The sequence below is a fragment of the Cnephaeus nilssonii genome (genome assembly GCF_951640355.1).
Source record: "Cnephaeus nilssonii genome assembly, chromosome: 3".
Lineage (NCBI taxonomy): Eukaryota > Metazoa > Chordata > Mammalia > Chiroptera > Vespertilionidae > Cnephaeus > Cnephaeus nilssonii.
The window spans coordinates 103,844,028-103,863,879 of NC_137074.1; the positions used below are offsets into that span (position 1 = coordinate 103,844,028).

Sequence of the window (19,852 nt, forward strand, 5' to 3'; positions counted from 1 at the left end):
AGTTCTTTTCAGTGTAAAGTTAGCTTATTTGAAATGTTTTGTTTATTTGTTTCTTGAGTTAGGCCTGCTATGTTATGAATGCCCCTCTTAGGATTGCTTTCACTGGGTCGCATAGATTTTGGATCACTGAGTTCTCATTTTCATTTGTTTTAAGGTATCTTTTGATTTCTACCTTGATCTCATTGTTACCCATTCATTATTTAGTAATGTGTTATTTAGCCTTCTTTTTTGTGTGTGTTTTTCTATTTTGTTCTTATGATTAATTTCTAGTTTCATACTGTTAGGGTCAGAGAAAATGCCTGATATGATTTCAATCTTATCAAATTTATTTTATTACTTTTTCAATTTTTATTTTGTATCACCTTTTATTCATTCTATTCCCTCTACCACCTCCACACATCCCCTTTCACCCCTGCAATTACTACACTGTTTTCCATGTCTGTGAGTTTTTTCTTTTTTTGCTCAATCCCTCCAGTCCTCTAATACCGCGCCCCCAAAAGCTGCCTGCCTGCTCTCTATGAGTCTGTCTCTATTTTGCTCAATCTTTTAAAATTTATTGAGTCTTATTTGTGTCCTCACATGTGGTCTATCCTAGAAAATGTTCCATGTCAATTGAAAAGAATGTATATTCTGATGCTCTGAAGATGTCAATTAAATCCATCTGATCTAGTGTGTCATTTAAGGCCACTGTTTCCTTGTTGATTTTTCTGTCTGGAAGATCTTTCCATTGATGTCAATGGTGTTAAAATCCCCAACTATGAACATATTACTGTCCATCTCTCCCTTTATGTCCATCAAGATTTGCTTTATATATTTAGGTGCTCCTATAATGGATGCATAAATGTTTACAAGGGTTATATTCTCTTGTTGGATTACACCCTTATCATTATGTAGTGTCCTTCTTTGTCTCTTACTATAGCCTTAGATTTAAAGTCTATTTTGAAATATATAAGTATTGCTACCTCAGCTTATTATTCATTTCCATTTGCATGAAATATATTTTCCATCCCTTTTAGTCTGTGTGTACCTTTTGATATGAGGTGGGTCTCTTTTAGAGAACATATATATGGATCTTGTTTTCTTATTCATTTTGCTACCTTATGTCTTTTGATTGGAGCATTTAAGTCATTTACATTTAAAGTGATTCTTGATAAGTATGTTTATTGCCATTTTATTCTTTTAACTATGTTCCTCTGTTTTGTTTTTTCTTCTTCTCTTTAAGAAGAACTGTTAACATTTGTGATAATACTGGTTTAGTGCTAACAAATTCCTTTAGCTTTTTCTTGCCTGGGAAGCTCTTTATTTCACCTTCAATTCCATTTTATTTTATTATTTATAGAGAGAGGGGGAGAAATAGAGAGAAAGAGAGAAGGGAGAGAGAGAGAGAGAGAGAGAGAGAGAGAGAGAGAGAGAGAGAGAGAGAGATCCACTTATCCACTTGTTGGTCCACTTATTTTTTTTATTAAATTTCTTTATTGATTAAGGTATTACATATGTGTCCTTATCCCCCCATTACCCCCCACCCCCCACTCATGCCCTCACCCCCCTGTTGTCGTGTCCATTGGTTAGGCTTATATGCATGCATACAAGTCCTTTGGTTGACCTCTCCCCCTTACCCCACCCTCCCCTACCTTCTCTCTAAGGTTTGACAGTCAGGTCGATGTTTCTCTGTCTCGGGATCTGTTTTTGTATATCAGTTTGTTATTCATTATATCCCATAAATGAGTGAGATCATGTGATATTTATCTTTCTCTGACTGGCTTATTTCACTTAGCCTAATGCTCTCCAGGTCCATCCATGCTGTTGCAAATGGTAAGAACTCCTTCTTTTTTACGTCAGCATAGTATTCCATTGTGTAGATGTACCACAGTTTTCTAATCCACTCATCTGCTGATGGGCACCTAGGCTGTTTCCAAATCTTAGCTATTGTAAATTGTGCTGCTATGAACATAGGGGTGCATATGTCCTTTCTGATTGGTGTTTCTAGTTTCTTGGGATATATTCCTAGAAGTGGGATCACTGGGTCAAATGGGAGTTCCATTTTTAGTTTTTTGAGGAAACTCCATACTGTTCTCCACAGTGGCTGCACCAGTCCGCATTCCCCACCAGCAGTGCACGAGGGTTCCTTTTTCTCCGCATCCTTGCCAGCACTTGTCATTTGTTGATTTGTTGATGATAGCCATTCTGACAGATGGTATCTCATTGTTGTTTTGATTTGCATCTCTCAGATAATTAGTGACTTTGAGCATGTATTCATATGTCTCTTGGCTGTCCTTCTGTCTTCTTTTGAAAAGTTTCTATTTAGGTCCATTGCCCTTTTTTTAATTGGGTCATTTATCTTCCTTTTATTAAGTTGTATGAGTTCCCTGTAAATGTTGGAGATTAAACCTTTATCGGTGATAACATTGGCAAATATGTTCTCCCATACAGTGGGCTTCCTTATTGTTTTGTTGATGGTTTCTTTTGCTGTGCAAAAGCTTTTTATTTTGGTGTAGTCCCGTTTGTTTATTTTCTCCCTAGTTTCCATTGCCCTAGGAGCGGTATCTGTGAAGAAATTGCTTCGGCATATGTCTGAGATTTTGCTGCCTGAGGTTTCCTCTAGAATTTTTATGGTTTCCCGTCTTATGTTTAAATCCTGTATCCATTTTGAGTTTATTTTTGTGTATGGTGTAAGTTGGTGGTCTAGTTTCATTTTTTTGCATGTATCTGTCCAATTTTCCCAACACCATTTATTGAAGAGACTGTGTTGACTCCATTGTATGTTCATGCCTCCTTTGTCAAATATTAATTGAGCATAGTGATTTGGGTCAATATCTGGGTTTTATGTTCTATTCCATTGGTCTATATGCATGTTCTTGTGCCAGTACCAGGCTGTTTTGAGAACAGTGGCTTTGTAATACAGCTTGAAATCTAGTATTGAGATCCCTCCTACTTTGTTCTTCTTTATCAGGATTGCTGTGGCTATTTGGGGTCTTTTTTTATTCCAGATGAATTTTTGGAGAGTTCTTTCTAGGTCTGTGAAATATGCTGTTGGTATTTTAATGGGGTGATTAGTGACTTTGAGCATGTTTTCATATGTCTCTTGGCCTTCCTTCTGTCTTCTTTCGTAAAGTATCTATTTAGGTCCTTTGCCCATTTTATGATTGGGTTGTTTATCTTCCTTTTGTTAAGTTGTATAAGTTCCCTGTAAATGTTGGAGATTAAACCCTTATCGGTGATAACATTGGCAAATATGTTCTCCCATGCAGTGGGCTTTCTTGTTGTTTTGTTGATGGTTTCTTTTGCTGTGCAAAAGCTTTTTATTTGGATGTAGTCCCATTTGTTTATTTTCTCTTTAGTTTCCATTGTCCTAGGAGCAGTATCAGTGAAGAAATTGCTTCAACATATGTCTGAGATTTTGCTGCCTGTGGATTCCTCTAGTATTTTTATGGTTTCCCGTCTTATGTTTAAGTCCTTTATCCATTTTGAGTTTATTTTTGTGTTTGGTGTAAGTTTGTGATCTAGTTTCTTTCTTTTTCTTTTTTTCTTTTTTTTTTTTTTTTGGCATGTATCTGTCCAATTTTCCCAACACCATTTATTAAAGAGATTGTCTTTTTTTTTTAATTTCTTTATTATTAAGGTGTTACATATGTGTCATTATTCCCCCATCCCCCCCCATTACTCCCACTCATGCCCTCAACCCTCTGTTGTCTGTGTCCATTGGTTAGGTTTATATGCATGCATACAAGTCCTTTGGTTGATCTCTCCCCCCTCCACCACCACCCTCCCCTACCTTCCCTCTGAGGTTTGATGGTCTGATCGATGTTTCTCTGTCTCTGGATCTGTTTTTGTTCAACAGTTTGTTATTCATTATATCCCATAAATGAGTGAGATCATGTGATATTTATCTTTCTCTGACTGGCTTATTTCACTTAGCCTAATGCTCTCCAGGTCCATCCATGCTGTTGCAAATGGTAAGAACACCTTCTTTTTTACGTCAGCGTAGTATTCCATTGTGTAGATGTACCACAGTTTCTAATCCACTCATCTGCTGATGGGCACCTAGGCTGTTTCCAAATCTTCACTATTGTAAATTGTGCTGCTATGAACATAGGGGTGCATATATCCTTTCTGATTGGTGTTTCTAGTTTCTTGGGATATATTCCTAGAAGTGGGATCACTGGGTCAAATGGGAGTTCCATTTTTAGTTTTTTGAGGAAACTCCATATTGTTCTCCACAGTGGCTGCACCAGTCTGCATTCCCCACCAGCAGTGCACGAGGGTTCCTTTTTCTCCGCATCCTTGCCAGCACTTGTCATTTGTTGATTTGTTGATGATAGCCATTCTGACAGGTGTGAGATGGTATCTCATTGTCGTTTTGATTTGCATCTCTTAAAGAGACTGTCTTGACTCCTTTGTATGTTCTTGCCTTCTTTGTGGAATATTAATTGAGCATAATGGTTTGGTCAATTTCTGGGTTCTCTATTCTAGTCCATTGATTTATATGTCTGTTCTTGTGCCAGTACCAGGCAGTTTTGAGAACTGTGGCTTTGTAATACAGCTTGATATCTGGTAGTGAGATCCCACCCACTTTGTTCTTCTTTCTCAGAATTGCTGCAGATATTCAGGGTCTTTTTTTATTCAAGATGAATTTTTGGAAAGTTCCTTCTAGGTCTGTGAAATATGCCATTGGTATTTTAATGGGGAGTGCATTGAATCTACAGATTGCTTTGGGTAGTCTTGACATTTTGATGATGTTGATTCTACCAATCCATGAACACGGTATGTTCTTCCATCTGTTTATGTCTTCCTCTATCTCTTTTTTCAGTATACTGTAGTTTTCTGAGCAGAGGTCTTTTACCTCCTTAGTTAAGTTTATTCCTAGGTATCTTAATTTTTTTGGTGCGATGGTAAATGGGATTGCTTTTTTAGTCTCTCTTTCTGTAAGTTCATTATTGGTGTATAAAAATTCTATATATTTCTTGGCATTAATTTTGTATCCTGCTACATTGCCAAATTCATTTATTAAGTCTAATAATTTTTTATGGAGTCTTTAGGGTTTTCTATGTACAGTATCATGTCATCTGCAAATGACAGTTTTACTTCTTCTTTTCCAATTTAGATGCTTTTTATTTCTTTTTCTTGTCTGATCGTAATGGCTAGTACTTCCAGTACTATGTCGAACAGGAGTGTTGAGTGTGGGCATCCCTGTCTTGATCCTGTTCTTAGGGGAAATGGTTTTAGTTTTTGCCCTTTGGTATGATGTTGGCTGTGGGTTTGTCATATATGGCTTTTATTATGTTGAGGTATGATCCTCTATTCCCAACTTGCTGAGAGTTTTTATCAAAAATGGGTGTTGGATTTTTTAAAATGATTTTTCTGCATCAATGGGTATGATTATATGGTTTTTATCTCTCAGTTTGTTTATGTGATGTATCACGTTTATTGATTTGCGGATATTGTATCATCCTTCCATCCCCGGAATAAATCCCACTTGGTCATGGTGTATGATCTTTCTGATGTACTGCTGGATCCCATTTGCTAGAATTTTGTTGAGGATTTTGGCATCTATGTTCATGAGGGATATTGGCCTGTAATTCTCTTTCATTGTATTGTCTTTATCTGGTTTTGGTATTAGGGTGATGCTGGCTTCATAGAAGGAGCTTGGAAGTGTTCCTTCCTCTTGAATTTTTTGGAGTAGTCTGAGGAGGATAGGTTTTAGTTCTTCCTTGAATGTTTGGTAAAACTCCCCTGTGAAGCCGCCTGGCCCTGGGCATTTGTTTGCTGGAAGCTTTTTGATGACTGCTTCAATTTCTTCCATAGTTATTGGCCTATTGAGATTTTTAGAATCTTCCTGATTGAGTTTTGGAAGGTTGTATTTTTCTAGGAATATGTTCATTTTCTCCAGGTTGTCTAGTTTGTTAGAATAGAGTTGTCCATAGTATTTTTTTTTAACAATGCTTTATATTTCTGTGGAGTCTGTTGTTATTTCTCCTCTTTCATTTCTGATTTTGTTTATTTGGGTATTCTCTCTTTGCTTCTTGGTGAGCCTGGGTAGAGGTTCATCAATCTTGTTTATCCTTTCAAAGAACCAGCTCTTGGTTTCATGGATCTTTTGCAAATTTTTTTTCTCTATGTCATTTATTTTTCCTCTGATCTTTATTATCTCCTTCCTTCTGCTCACTCTGGGCTTTTCTTGTTGCTATCTTTCTAATTCTTTGAGTTGTAGAGTTAGATGATTTATTACCATTTTTTCTTGTTTTTTTTGAGGTAGGCCTGTAGAGATATAAAGTTCCCTCTCAAGACTGCTTTCATTGTGTCCTATAGATTTTGGATTGTTGTGTTTTTATTGTCATTAGTTTCCAGGATGTTTTTAATTTCTTCTTTGATCTCTTTAGTAACCCAGTCATTGTTTAATAGCATGCTATTCAGCTTCCAATGTTTGAATTATTTGGATTTTTTTTTTGGTAGTTTACTTCTAATAGTATGCCATTGTAGTCTGAGAAAATGCTTGATATCATTTCAATCTTCTTGAATTTGGGGAAACTTTGATTGTGACCTACTATGTGGTCTATTTCTGAAAATGTCCCATGTGCACTTGAAAAGAACATATATTCTGTGGCTTTGGGGTGAAAGGTTCTGAAGATGTCAATTAAGTCCATCTGATCTAGTGAGTCATTTAAGATTGCTGTTTCTTTGCTGATATTTTGTCTAGAGGATTTATCCAGTGATGTCAGTGGTGTATTAAAGTCCCCTACTATGATTGCATTGTTGTTGATCTCTCCCTTGATATCTTCCAGGAGTTTTTTATGTATTTGGGTGCTCCTGCATTGGGTGCATATATGTTTATCAGAGTTATATCCTCTTGTTGTATTGATCTCTTTAGTATTATGATGGGGCCTTCCTTATCTCTTATAATGGCCTTCACTTTGAGGTCTATTTTGTCAGATATAAGTATTGCTACCCCAGCTTTTTTTTCATTTCCATTTGCCTGAAAGATACTTTTCCATCCCTTCACTTTCAGTCTGTGTGAGTCCCTTGTTGTGAGGTGGGACTCTTGTAGACAGCATATATATGGGTCATTTTTTTTACCCATTCAGCCTCTCGATGTCTTTTGATTGGAGCATTTAGTCCATTTATGTTTAAAGTTATTATTGAAAGGTACTTTTTGGTAGTCATTTTTATTTTTTGTGCCTGTGTTCTTTCTTACCTTTTTGTTTCTTCTTTTTACACCAGTCCCTTTAGCATTTCTTGCATTGCTGGATTGGTAGTGATAAACTCCCTTAGCCTTTTTGTGTGTGTGATGCCCCTTATTTCCCCTTCAATTTTGAATGATAGTCCTGACCCAGAATCAAACTGTGACCTCCTGGTTCATAGGTCGACACTCAATGACTGAGCCATGCTAGCTGGACTTACTGTTCATATTTTATCTTTTTTCTTTTACTTCTTATTCTTCTTAAAGAAGACTCTTTAGTATTTCATGTAATACTGGTTTGGTCGTGATGAACTCCTTTAGCTTTTTCTTACCTGTGAAGCTCTTTATCTAACCTTCAATTATCAATAATAGCTTTGATGAGTAATCTTGGTTATAGTTCCTTGCTTTTCATCACTTTAAATATTTCTTGCCACTCCCTTCTGGCCTGCAAGGTTTCTGTTGAGAAATCAGCTGACCATTGTATGGGTGCTCCCTTGTAGATAACTAACTGCTTTTCTCTTGCTTTTCAGATTCTCTATTTGTCTTTAACCTTTGGCATTTTAATTATATTATGTCTTGGTGTGGGCCTCTTTGGGTTCCTGTTGTTTCATACTCTCTACTCTTCCTGCACTCATAAGTCTATTTCTTTCACCAGGTTAGGGAAGTTTTCTGTCATTATTTCTTCAAATAGGTTTTCAATTTTTTTTGCTCCCTCTATTCTCCTTCTGGCACTCCTATGATGTGAATGTTGGTATACTTAAAGATGTCCCAGAGACTCCTTATACTCTCTTCATATTTTGGGATTCTTTGATCTTTTTGCTCTTCTGATTGGGTGTTTTTTGCTTTCTCATATTTCAAATCACTGATTTGATTTTCAGTGTCCTCTACTCTACTATTGAATCCCTGTAAGTTATTCTTCTTTTAAAATATATTTTTATTGATTTCAGAGAGGAAGGGAGAGGGAGAGAGTTCTCATCAACATCAATGATGAGAGAGAATCATTGATTGGCTGCCTCCTGCACGCCCCCTACTGGGGATCGAGACTGCAACCTGAGAATGTGCCCTTGACTAGAATCAAACCCAGGACCCTTCAGTTTTCAGGCCATCGCTCTATTCACTGAGCTAAACCAGATAGGGCTATAAATTATTTTTCATTTCAGTTAGTGTATGCTTCAATTCTGACTGGTCTTTTTTTATGTCATTGATGTTCTCTCTAAGTTCCTTGAAGATCTCATTAAATTTATTGAGACTCCTTCTAACCATTGTTTTGAACTCTGTATCTCATAGTTTGCTTGCTTCTATTTCATTTAGTTCTTTATCTGCAGAATTCTTCTGTTCTTTCATTTGTGACATGTTTAATTGTCTCTGCATTTTGGCTGTTTCCTTGTGTTTGTTTTTATGTATTAGTTAGAGCTTCTATGTTTTCTAGAATTGGTAGAGTGGCCTTGTGTATTAGGTGTCATGTAGGGCTCAGTGGCTCAGCCTTGCCAGTCACCTGACCTGGGCACTCTAAGTGTGCCCTTGTGTGGGCTGTGTGCACTGTCCTGTTGTAGTTGAGCCTCGCTTGCTGTTGGCATCACTGGATTAACCCCAGGCTAATGATTGGTTTCACGGACTAGCTGCAACTAGAGTGGAAGAGCTGCTATTGCAGGAGATGCCCCTATGGAGCAGGACGTGCTTAAGTGGGGCCTTGGTGGTGTTCACTGAGTCTTCCCCATAAGTGTGTCACTCATAGATGTAGTAAGGTTATGATCTTGTATGGTCTAAAACTGACCACCAGGTGTACTGGTTCTGGGGCCTCCAAAGAGGTAGAAAGTCAGCTACTGCCTGTGTTCTGGGGCCACCTGGCACAAACTACAGAGTGATCTGCAGATGTCTGCTACTTGTTTTGGGCATGGAGGTGCCCAGGAAAGGCCAAGCTGTGAACCTTGGCAAGGTGCTGCTAGTGTTGGGCCTGGGGCTTCTTATTGAGAGGTATGGGCATGCTGAGGCAGCTATTGCTTGTTTGAGGGATTTTAGAAAAGTCTGAAGCCTGAGCCAGGACAGGCTGTTTATATGGAAAGACCACCTCAAACAGCTTGGGTGGGGCTGCAAATTGGGTGGCATCTCAGGGAATCACCAGGGCAGGTTGAACAGTGTGATCCAGGTTGATGGAAACTCATATATGGCACCTGTCAGAATATTCTTTGGCAGGGGAAGTCTCAACATAGGAACCTATGCCAGCACTCTTGACCTCTGCCAGCACTCTTGTCTGGGAGAAAGCTGCCTGCCAGTTCTTACCCTGATGCCTGACAATTTATCTCTTCCCATACTTCCCTGGATCTTTTCAAGCTACTGCCTTAGCACTAGAGTTCAGAGAGCATGAGTCTGAGTAAGTCTATGCAATGGCCCTTTAAGAGGACTCCAGCAGCCTCTGTGCCACTCACTCAGGCACCATCCCCACTGGATTTTACAGCTAGAAGTTATGGGGACTTCTCTTTCTGGCACTGGAACCCTGGCTGAGAGGTCTGGTGTGGGGCTGAGACCCCTTGCTCCTAACGTAGGCCTCACAGCCAAGATATCCCTCTGGATTAATAAAATGCCACATATGGGTGTTGGACCAGCCCATTCTGTGCCTCTGCCCCTCCTACCAATCTCAATATAGTTTTTTCTTTAATTCTCTAGATGTAGGACTTCCATTCTGGCTTTTCTGAATGATGATTGTCCCGTAGTTTGTTGTGTAGCTTGGTCCTTCCCATGCACACGCAGGCCCAGTAGAGGCAGCCACAAACTGTAGATAGCTTTGTAGAACCAAAGCTTTGTAATTTTGATATGGTTGTGAGCAGAGGTGAGAACTGTGCTTACCTACACTGCCATCTTTCTCCTCTCCCTAAAAATAGGTTCTTGATCCCTTGCTGTCTCTCTTTTCCTTCTGGTACCCCTATGAAGCAGATGCTGTTATGCTTCATGTTTTCCCAAATGTCTCTTAAGCTATCCTCATTTTAAGAATTTTTTTTGCCCTAGCTGGTTTGGCTCAGTGGATAAAGCGTCGGCCTGCGGACTGAAGGGTCCCGGGTTTGATTCCGGTCAAGGGCATGTACCTTGGTTGCGGGCACATCCCCAGTGGGGGGTGTGCAGGAGGCAGCTGATAGATGTTTCTCTCTCATCAATGTTTCTAGCTCTCTGTCCCTCTCCTTTCCTCTCTGCAAAAAAAAATCAATAAAATATATTTTTTTTTAAAAAGAATTTTTTTTTGCTGCTCTGATTGAGTATTCCCTGCTACCTTGTCTTCCAAATTGCTTATTCAATCCTCTGCTCATCCAACATACTGTTTATTCCTTCTAGTTTATTCTTCACTTCAGATATTGTATTATCCATTTTTGACTGGTTCTTTTTTTATGGTTTCTGTGTCCTTTTTCATGCTGTTGTAATTCTCACTAAGGTGTTTTTTTTAATGTATATTTTTATTAATTTCAGAGAGGGAAGGAGAGGGTGAAATAGAAACATTGATGATGAGAGAGAATCACTGATCAGCTGCCTCCTGCACCAGGGACTGAGCCCACAACCCAGGCATGTGCCCCAACCAGAAATTGAACCGTGACCTCCTGGCTCATAGGTTGACAGTCAACCATTGAGCCACACTGGCCGGGCCTCACTAAGTTTTTTTGGTATCCTTATAATCATTTTTTTTTACTCTATATCTGATAAATTGCTTGTCTCCATTTCATTTAGCTTTTTATTTTTTTAAGATTTCTTCTGTTCTTTCATTTGGAACATATTTCTTTGTCTCCCCATTTTGGCTGCCTCTTTTTGTTTGTTTCCATGTATTAGGTAGATCTGCTATGACTCCCAGTCTTGGTAGGGTGGCCTTATGTAGTAGTTGTTCTATGGGAACCAGTGGTGCAATCTCCTTGATCACCTGAACTAAATACTCCAGCATGTCCCTTCTGTGGGTTATGTGAACCCTCCTGTTGTACTTGAGTTTTGATTGCTCTTGGCTCATTCATGCATGAGGTTGACCTTCAGGCTGGCTGACTGTGAGAATCAACTCCAATCACAGTGCACAAGCTGTTGTACAGATGTTGACCACATGAAGCAGAATTCACCTCAGTTTTGTCTATTTCCTGTCTCCCTTTGGATATGCCACTAGTAAAGGTAATTGGATTCTACTCTGATATTGTCTGGATCTGGCCATTATGTGTGTTGCATCTAGGGCTTCTTGGGGAAGACTCTGGTGCTGGCCAATATCAGACACTGTCTGTGACTGGCCCTGGGCTACCTTTTTGGTTCTACAAAGCTACCTATAGTTTGTGGCTGTCTCTATTGAGCCTGTGTGTGCAGGCGAAGGACTAAGCTACACACCAAGGCTGACTTTTACCAGTACTGGGCCTGAGGGCAGATCAGCAAAAGTCCCAAGGCACTCTGAGATCCACCTTGCCTGCCTCTGCCTGCTGGTTGCCTGTTAGGCTCATTCACTGAACAAGCTGCATGAGGTAGGTTCTTAGTGAGTCACCAGGTAGGGGTGAGTGATGTTCAGCAGATTGATACAGGTTCAATATGTGCCAGTACTAGGTCTGAGGCCACTCAGCAAATGTCCAGGGTAACTAACTGCTTGTGCACCTGTATGGTGGGCAAGGGTCTCAAGGAGTCATTAGGATGAGACCAGCAGAGTTTATCAGGCCCAAACAGATCAAGATTTGGCCCTGTGAAGGGAGGACTCTGCACCACATAGGCATGTGAGGGAAAAATGGCCCTTGTCCTAGAGCCACATAACCCAGTCTGTCCTGGATTCTGACCAGATCTCAGTACGGCAGAGCCACCAGGAGTCAGTGGAATGAAGCTTTCAAGAGCCTGGAGATTAGAGCTAGCAGATCTCCCATGAGGGGAGACATCAGTCAAGCTCACTGGAAAGTGGGTGTAATGACCCCAATCCAGAGCCACACAACTCAGTCACTGACAACCCTTGAGTCTTCTCAGACCTCTACACCCTGGTCCAGACAGGGTGCAACCTGAGTTCTCAACAGGGTGCAAGCTCTGCAGGGTAGGGCTATATGGAGTTCAGAGTGTGGGGCCATTGCATTCCCCCAGGCTGATGCCATATGTAGGGATGTGTTCCACCCAAGAAAGATGGTGTATGTGGTATGGGAGACTGACTCAGCACAGGTTTCTTAGCAGCTGTTCCTTCAGCTCTCTCTCCAAAGCCACAAACCCCAGTTGCACTCTAGTCCACTCTGCTCCCTCCCCCTCCTCCAGAGCTCAGGGTCAGTGACTATGAATGAGATTTTGTGTGTTGGCCCTTTAACGGGTTGCCTGTGTCTCTAACAGACTCCTGTCTCACCCTGGTGGACAGAATTCCTGCTGATTTTCACCACCAGATGTTATGTGGGTGACTTCCTGGCTTTAGTGCTCTGGGCTGGGGAGCTCGGCTTGGGGTTGAGACCCTACACTTCTCAGGAGAAACCTCCACAGCTGAAATATTTCTTCAGAAGCTCAGCCTCCACTGGTAAAAAGTGGGGCCAGTCCTTTTTGCATTTCTACCCTTGTTACCAGTTGCAATGTGTCTTCTTTTGTAAATCCTTGGTTATAAGACTTCTGTTCAGCTCTTCTGTTGTTTACTCAGGTTGATTGCTCTATATTTTAGTTGTAATTCCAGTTTGATCTTGGGAGGAGTTGAGTGTAACATCCACCTACTCTGCCATCATCTTGGATCTCTCACAGTCTGATATTATACTAGCCCTTTATTTTGTGTATTTGCCTCCTCACTAGAATGTACATTTCATGAGGGCATGTGTGTTTTGTTCACTTTTTGTTTCTTTAGTACATGGAATACTGCTTGGCCTGTAATGTGTTCAATGAATCATTTTTAAATGAATGCAGAAAAGCTAGAGTTCAAATGCCAAGGTGAGCACTGAGCCTAGGAAGATCTAAGGCATACATGAAAAAGGTGAAAGGACTTCAAATCAAGTCAGGTGGTATATGGGGAATGGCTAAAGGTGATTTCCTTAAGGCTAAGAACTTGATTTTATGGGCAGCATTTATGGGTTAATCCCATTTAGAGGGCCCAAGGAGTCATCACCATTGTGGTAAAGCAAGTAGTTGATACAGAATATTAAAGATAAAGCAGGCCCTAGCCGATATGACTCAGTGATAGAGCATCAGCCTGTGGACTGAAGGTCCTGGGTTTAATTCTAGTCAAGGGCACATACCTGGGTTGTGGGCTCAATCCCCAGTAGGGGGTGTGCAAGAGGAAGCTAATCAATAATTCTATCTCATAATTGATGTTTCTATACCTCTCTCCCTCTCCCTTACTCTCTGAAATATAGATAAATAGAAAGATAGATAGATAGATAGATAGATAGATAGATAGATAGATAGATGATAGATAGATAGATGATAGATAGATAGATAGATAGATAGATAGATAGATAGATATAGATAGATAGATGATAGATAGTATGAATCAGGCAAACTTGGATCTAATTCAAATGTTTGAAATAATAAGTTACTTTCATGCAAGGTTGTTCCTGATAGATTGAGTGAAAGCCCTTTAAATTTACAGGACTTTGCCAGATAAAAGTGGTGGTGGTATGGAAAAGGAGCCAAGTAGAGGTGGAAACATGGTCAAAGGTATTGACTGCTCTGTAAAGAAGCAAAAAAAAATATATTTTTCAAGAAAGTAAGTGTATTTACACAAGGCATTTTAAAGGATAGGGAGGAAATTGCATGAGATGAAACTGGCAAGGTAGATTATACCTATATTGAGAAGCATCTTGTGTGTCCAAGTGGAGAGTTTGCTTCTTATTCCTTTTCCATGGGGTCGGAAGTAAGTAGGAGCTCACAGAAGATATTTTTTATCAGGCAAGTCAGATAATCAGTTTTTGTTTATTTTTTAAGATAAATCTGGTGAAGATATGTGGAAGACTTGCTAGAAAGAAGTAATATTGCGGGTATGAAAGGACTACAATAAAGTTAGGAGACTTTGCCGAAACCGGTTTGGCTCAGTGGATAGAGCGTCGGCCTGCGGACTCAAGGGTCCGAGATTCGATTCCGGTCAAGGGCATGTACCTTGGCTGCGGGCACATCCCCAGTGGGGTGTGTGCAAGAGGCAGCTGATCGATGTTTCTCTCATCGATGTTTCTAACTCTCTATCCCTCTCTCTTCCTCTCTGTAAAAAATCAATAAAATATATATATTTAAAGTTAGGAGACTTTGCAATAAGAGAAGCAAGAGGCAACAAAGATCTGGACTAAAACAGAAGTAGTTAGTAAAGAGAAGAAAGGCAAAATGTGGCATATTTCTAATGAATAAGCTACAAAATTTGTTACTAACTGGGTGTAGGAATGGACAGATAAGGAGGAACTGAGTTTTGTTCATAGCTTTGGAGATGGTGGGGGTAGCAAAATCATTGTGTCAGCAAGAATACTGAAGGGGAACAGATTTAGGAAGAAGATATAAGACATATAAATTGGAAGCATTTGTGGGTGTCCAATTACCAAATGCTATGTATACTAATAATAGAGGGATATGCAAATTGTCTGGGATGCCATCACAGTAACAGTAACAACCGAACAGCAGGCTGTGTGGGGTGACGAGGCCATCAGGGGGGTTAGTGAGGGACAACCAAACGACTGAACAGCAGGCTGTGTGGGGTGACCAGGCAGGGAGGGGGGCAGTTGGGGGTGACCAGGCTGGCAGGGGGGAAGTTGGGGGCAACCAGGCCAGCAGGGGTGGCAGTTAAGGGTGACCAGGTTGGCGGGGGGGGGCAGTTGGGGGTGACCAGGCCAGCAGAGGGGGAAGTTGGGGGCAACCAGGCTGGCAGGGGAGGCAGTAAATGGCAACCAGGCTGGTGGGGGGGCAGTTGGGGGCAACCAGGCCAGTGGGGGGGGCAGTTGGGGGTGACCAGGCCAGTGGGGAGGCAGTTGGGGGTGACCAGGTCAGCGGGGGGGGGCAGTTGAGGGTGACCAGGTCAGCAGAGGAGGGTAGTTGGGGGCAACTAGGCTGGCAGGGGAGGCAGTAAAGGGCAACCAAGCCAGTGAGGGGGACAGTTGGGGGCAACCAGGCCAGTGGGGGGGCAGTTGGGGGTGACCAGGCCAGCAGGCAGAGGCAGTAAGGGGTGATTAGGCTGGCAGGGGAGGGCATTTAGGGGCAATCAGGCAGACAGGCAGGTGAGCAGTTAGGAGCCAGCAGTCTCAGATTGTGAGAGGGATGTCCAACTGAACCGGCAGTCAGACATTCCCTGAGGGGTCCTGGATTGGAGAGGGTGCAGACTGGGCTGAGGGGAACACCCCCATGCATGAATTTTGCGCACCGGGCCTCTAGTTTTTTACTAATTGGAGATATGTACTTTTAAGAAAGCCCAGGATTTAGAAGTATTGGTATGGGCAATTAGTACATGAGGCCTCCCATGATGAAGGTGCAGAAAGAAAGAGAGAAAGACAAAAGATAGAATCTTGGAGGACCCCAATGTTCAAGGGAATATAAAATCCTTCTGTAGTAAATATTATTTGCATCCTACAAACTAGGAACAATCACTTTCAAATTTATAAGAAAAGATGACACAGTAACTGGTATCCTCATAGCTATCATAAAATATTAACTTTCATTGCATTTCAGTTAAAGTCTATCAGAATATTTACTACCTTACCAGTGCAAACTGTGTGCTTGTGGTGGGTGAGAAGAAGCAGAAGGGAGAATAGGTTAGGGAATATTTTATGTATAGGGATGCCTAGGAGGAACAGATAGAAAAAGTTTCAACTTTTTGAGTGGCTTTCTATATGACATTGAGTGGCTTTCTGTTTCTAGTTGTGGGTTCTAAGTTTATGGTACGTATTGCCTTGAGAAATACCATTCCCGTGGCTTCAGAACGAACTGGTTTTAGAAAGATTCCTCTTTCCAAGAGAAAACCAAGATGGTGGCATAGGTAAACACCTAAACTGTTGCCTTGCACAACAATTTCAAAACTACTACTAAAAGACAAAACGTCTATCACCCAGAACCACAGAAAAGCTGGCTGAGTGGAAGTTCTACAACTAGAAGGAAAGAGAAAAGAGCATTGAGATGTGCACAAGCGCTGAAAAGCTGAGGTACTGAGGCACGCGAATCGGCGCGAATCAGGCTGGCAGCGGGTGACTGGGTGCCCTGCTTTTTTTCAACCCGAAGGGAGACAAGCTCCCGATTACTCTGAACTCCAGTTTCTGGGGAGACGCTGAGGACCCAAACTCCGACGGGGAGAAGCTGGACTGTCTGCCATCGGGTTGGAAAGTGAGGGTGACTTTCTTGCAGAGGTGCACCCAGCAATCATTGTTTACTGCACTGTGGCGCGGGACGCGGGGACTTGGAAATGCAGAGATGCAGAGATGGCTGACTGGCAGCCATCGCTGTTTGCCACGCCCTAGCCTAGTGACTCCCTGAGACCCCGCCCCACACAATCTGCAAACCCACCCAAGCTCCATGCAGCGGCTTTTGCATATAAATGGCCTGCCCTATCGCAGCTTAACCTAACAAACTGCAGCTCTGGTCAGACAGCTCCAAAACCCCCAAACCCCAAGCAAAGAGAAGAAAACTGTAGTTCTCGCTGTAGCTCCTGCTGGGTGGCCTCAGACAGTAGCTGACCTGCACCCCATTGGAGATCCAGAAACTAGTGTATCTAGTGGTCAGTGTGAGATGACACCAGATTTCAACTACTCACATCCATAAGTGACACATTCAAGAGGCAGACTCGGTGAGCACCAAAGCCCCACTGAAGCAAGTCCTGCCCCATAAGTGTGTCTCCAGCGCAGCAGTTCTTCCATTATAGACACAGCTGGTCCTCACAACCAATTGGCCTGGAGGTCAATTCCTCCCAGTGACACCAAAAACAATTAAGACTTAACTACAACAAGGCTGTACACACAGTCCACAAAGGGGTGCACCAAGAGTGTCCACCTCAGGTAACTGGGAGGCCGACCCACTGGCCCATATAGGACACCTAGCACACAAAGCCATCCTACCAACTCAGGGAAGCAGCAAAAATGTAGAGACAAAGAAACAGATCACAAACAAAAGAAATGAAGGAAAACCAACGACTGGATATAGAGTTCAAAACCATGGTTATAAGGTTTTCCAAGAATTTCTTAGAAAAGGCTGATAAATTTAACGAGACCCTTGAGGATATGAAAAAGGACCAACTAGAAATTAAACATACACTGACTGAAATAAAAAATATTATACAGAGACCCAACAGCAGACTAGAGGAATGCAAGAATCAAGTCAAAGATTTGAAATACAAAGAAGCAAAAAACACTCAACCGGGAATGCAAAAAGAAAAAAGAATCCAAAAATTTGAAGATAGTGTAAGAAGCCTCTGGGACAACTTCAAGTGTACCAACATCTGAATTATGGGGGTGCCAGAAGAAGAGAGAGAGCAAGATATTGATAACCTATTTGAAGAAATAATGACAGAAAACTTCCCCCACCTGGTGAAAGAAATAGACTTACAAGTCCAGGAAGTGCACAGAACCCCAAACAAAAGGAATCCAAAGAGGACCACACCAAGACACATCATAATTAAAATGCCAAGGGCAAAAGACAAAGAGAGAATATTAAAAGCAGCAAGAGAAAAACAGTTAATTACCTACAAGGGAGCACCCATACGATTGTCAGCTGATTTCTCAACAGAAACTATGCAGGCCAGAAGGGAGCAGCAAGAAATATTCAAAGTGATGAATAGCAAGAACCTACAACCAAGATTACTCTACCCAGCAAAGCTATCATTCAGAATGGAAGGTCAGATAAAGAGCTTCACAGACAAGAAAAAGCTAAAGGAGTTCATCACCACCAAACCAGTATTATATGAAATGCTGAAAGGTATTCTTTAAGAAGAGGAAGAAGAAGAAAAAAGTAAAGATAAAAATTATGAACAACAAATACATATCTATCAACAAGTGAATCTAAAAATCAAGTGAATTAGCCAAAACCGGTTTGGCTCAGTGGATAGAGCATCAGCCTGTGGACTCAAGGGTCCCAGGTTCAATTCCGGTCAAGGGCATGTACCTTGGTTGTGGGCACATCCCCAGCAGGGAGTGTGCAGGAGGCAGCTAATCGATGTTTCTCTCTATCCCTCTCCCTTCCTCTCTGTAAAAAATCGATAAAATATGTTTAAAATAAATGAGATAAAGAAAAAAAAATAAAAATCAAGTGAATTAAAAATCTGAGGAACAGAATAAACTAGTGAATGTAATAGAATCAGGGGCATAGAATGGGAGTGGACTGATAATTCTCAGGGAAAGGGGTGTGGGGGATACGGGAAGAGACTGGACAAAAATCGTACACCTATGGATGAGGACAGTGCAGGGGAGGTAAGGGCAGAGGGTGGGGTGGGAACCAGGAGGGGAGCTATGGGGGGGGGGGTGGAAAGGAGAAACAATTGTAATAATCTGAACAATAAAGATTTATTAAATTAAAAAAAATAATAAAAAAATATAAAGATTCCTCTTTCCTGTTTTACATCTTAACTCATGTGGAAAGATAAACTAGCCACAGCTACAAAAATCGACCTAAAGATTTCCATAATTTCTGCTATAAATGAGAGAAGATTGGACCTCCTTATAAATTATGTCTTGGAGATCCAAGATGGTGCTGGAGTGGGTGGATATTACACTACCCTCCCCACGGGACCAAACTGGAATTACAACTAAAATGTAGAGAAATCAACCTGAAAAACCAACTGAAGACTAGCTGGAGAAAAGTCTTATAACCAAAGAATTACAGAAGAAGCCACATCAAGACTGGCAGGAGGGCAGGGCATGAAAAGGGCTGGCCCTGTTCCCATGGGCGGCGGTGGCTAAGATTTCAGAGGGATATCTTAGCTGCAAAGATTCCCCTGATAAGCATGGGATCCTGACCCCAAACCAGGCTGGGTGAAAAAGGTGAAGAGATTAAGCAAAGGAAAAACAAACAAACTCACAGACACAGATGTGTAATGGTATGGTGATTACCAGAGGGAAAAAGGGGCCGGGGAGGTAAAAGAGGGTAGGGGTAGGGGGGATAAGTGGTAATGGAAGGAGACTTGACCTGGGGTGGTGAACACATAATACAATATACAGATGATGTATTATAGAATTGTATACCTGAAATCTATATAATTTTATTAACCAATATCACCCCAATAAATTCAATAAAAATTAAAAATAAAATAAAAGCTTGAACTTCATCAGTGAAATAAATCAATCAATCTTGTTTTCTTACAGTGCTTTTAAAGAGAAACGATGGCTTCAGCAGTTAGAAATAGCAAAAGTCTTAGCCAAAAAGAGCATTTCTAACTTGACTACCCAAGGAGGACTGACAGCATGTGAAAATCCTCTGGAAACTGCACTTTGAAAAGTCATGATAACCCTAGTTTGGGTGAAGAATTGGTCAAATAGGACCTCCAGTTCTAATGTTAAAATTTCTAATAACAATTCTAATGCTATAATTTCTAATCACAGTTCTAATGCTACATATCGATCAACAAGGTATTTCATGTTAAGCACCATATTTTCTTGGACTTATCAAACTTAGGGCATTTGTTTTTGCATAAAGAGTCTGAGGAAGAATTCATAAGAAACTGAGAATAGTAGTTGCCTTCAGGGAGGAAACTGGGAGGATTAGAAACAAGGACAGAAATAAGAATTTTTACTATTTCTCCCTCCACCCCCAGGATTTGTTTGAATGTTTTTGTTT

The 19,852-nt window shown here is 41.1% G+C and overlaps 1 protein-coding gene across 1 annotated transcript in view; it reads left to right on the forward strand.

Annotated features, from left to right (window-relative positions):
* The window catches only part of ANKUB1 (ankyrin repeat and ubiquitin domain containing 1), a gene marked incomplete at both ends in the record, with an annotated part of 87,180 nt that extends 67,670 nt beyond the window's left edge, over nucleotides 1-19,510 (forward strand). The window contains one exon of the mRNA XM_079767127.1: nucleotides 19,381-19,510. Within this exon, the coding sequence (XP_079623253.1) occupies nucleotides 19,381-19,510 (130 nt within the window). The remainder of the gene's footprint in view (nucleotides 1-19,380) is intronic.
* Nucleotides 19,511-19,852: the final 342 nt, after the last annotated feature.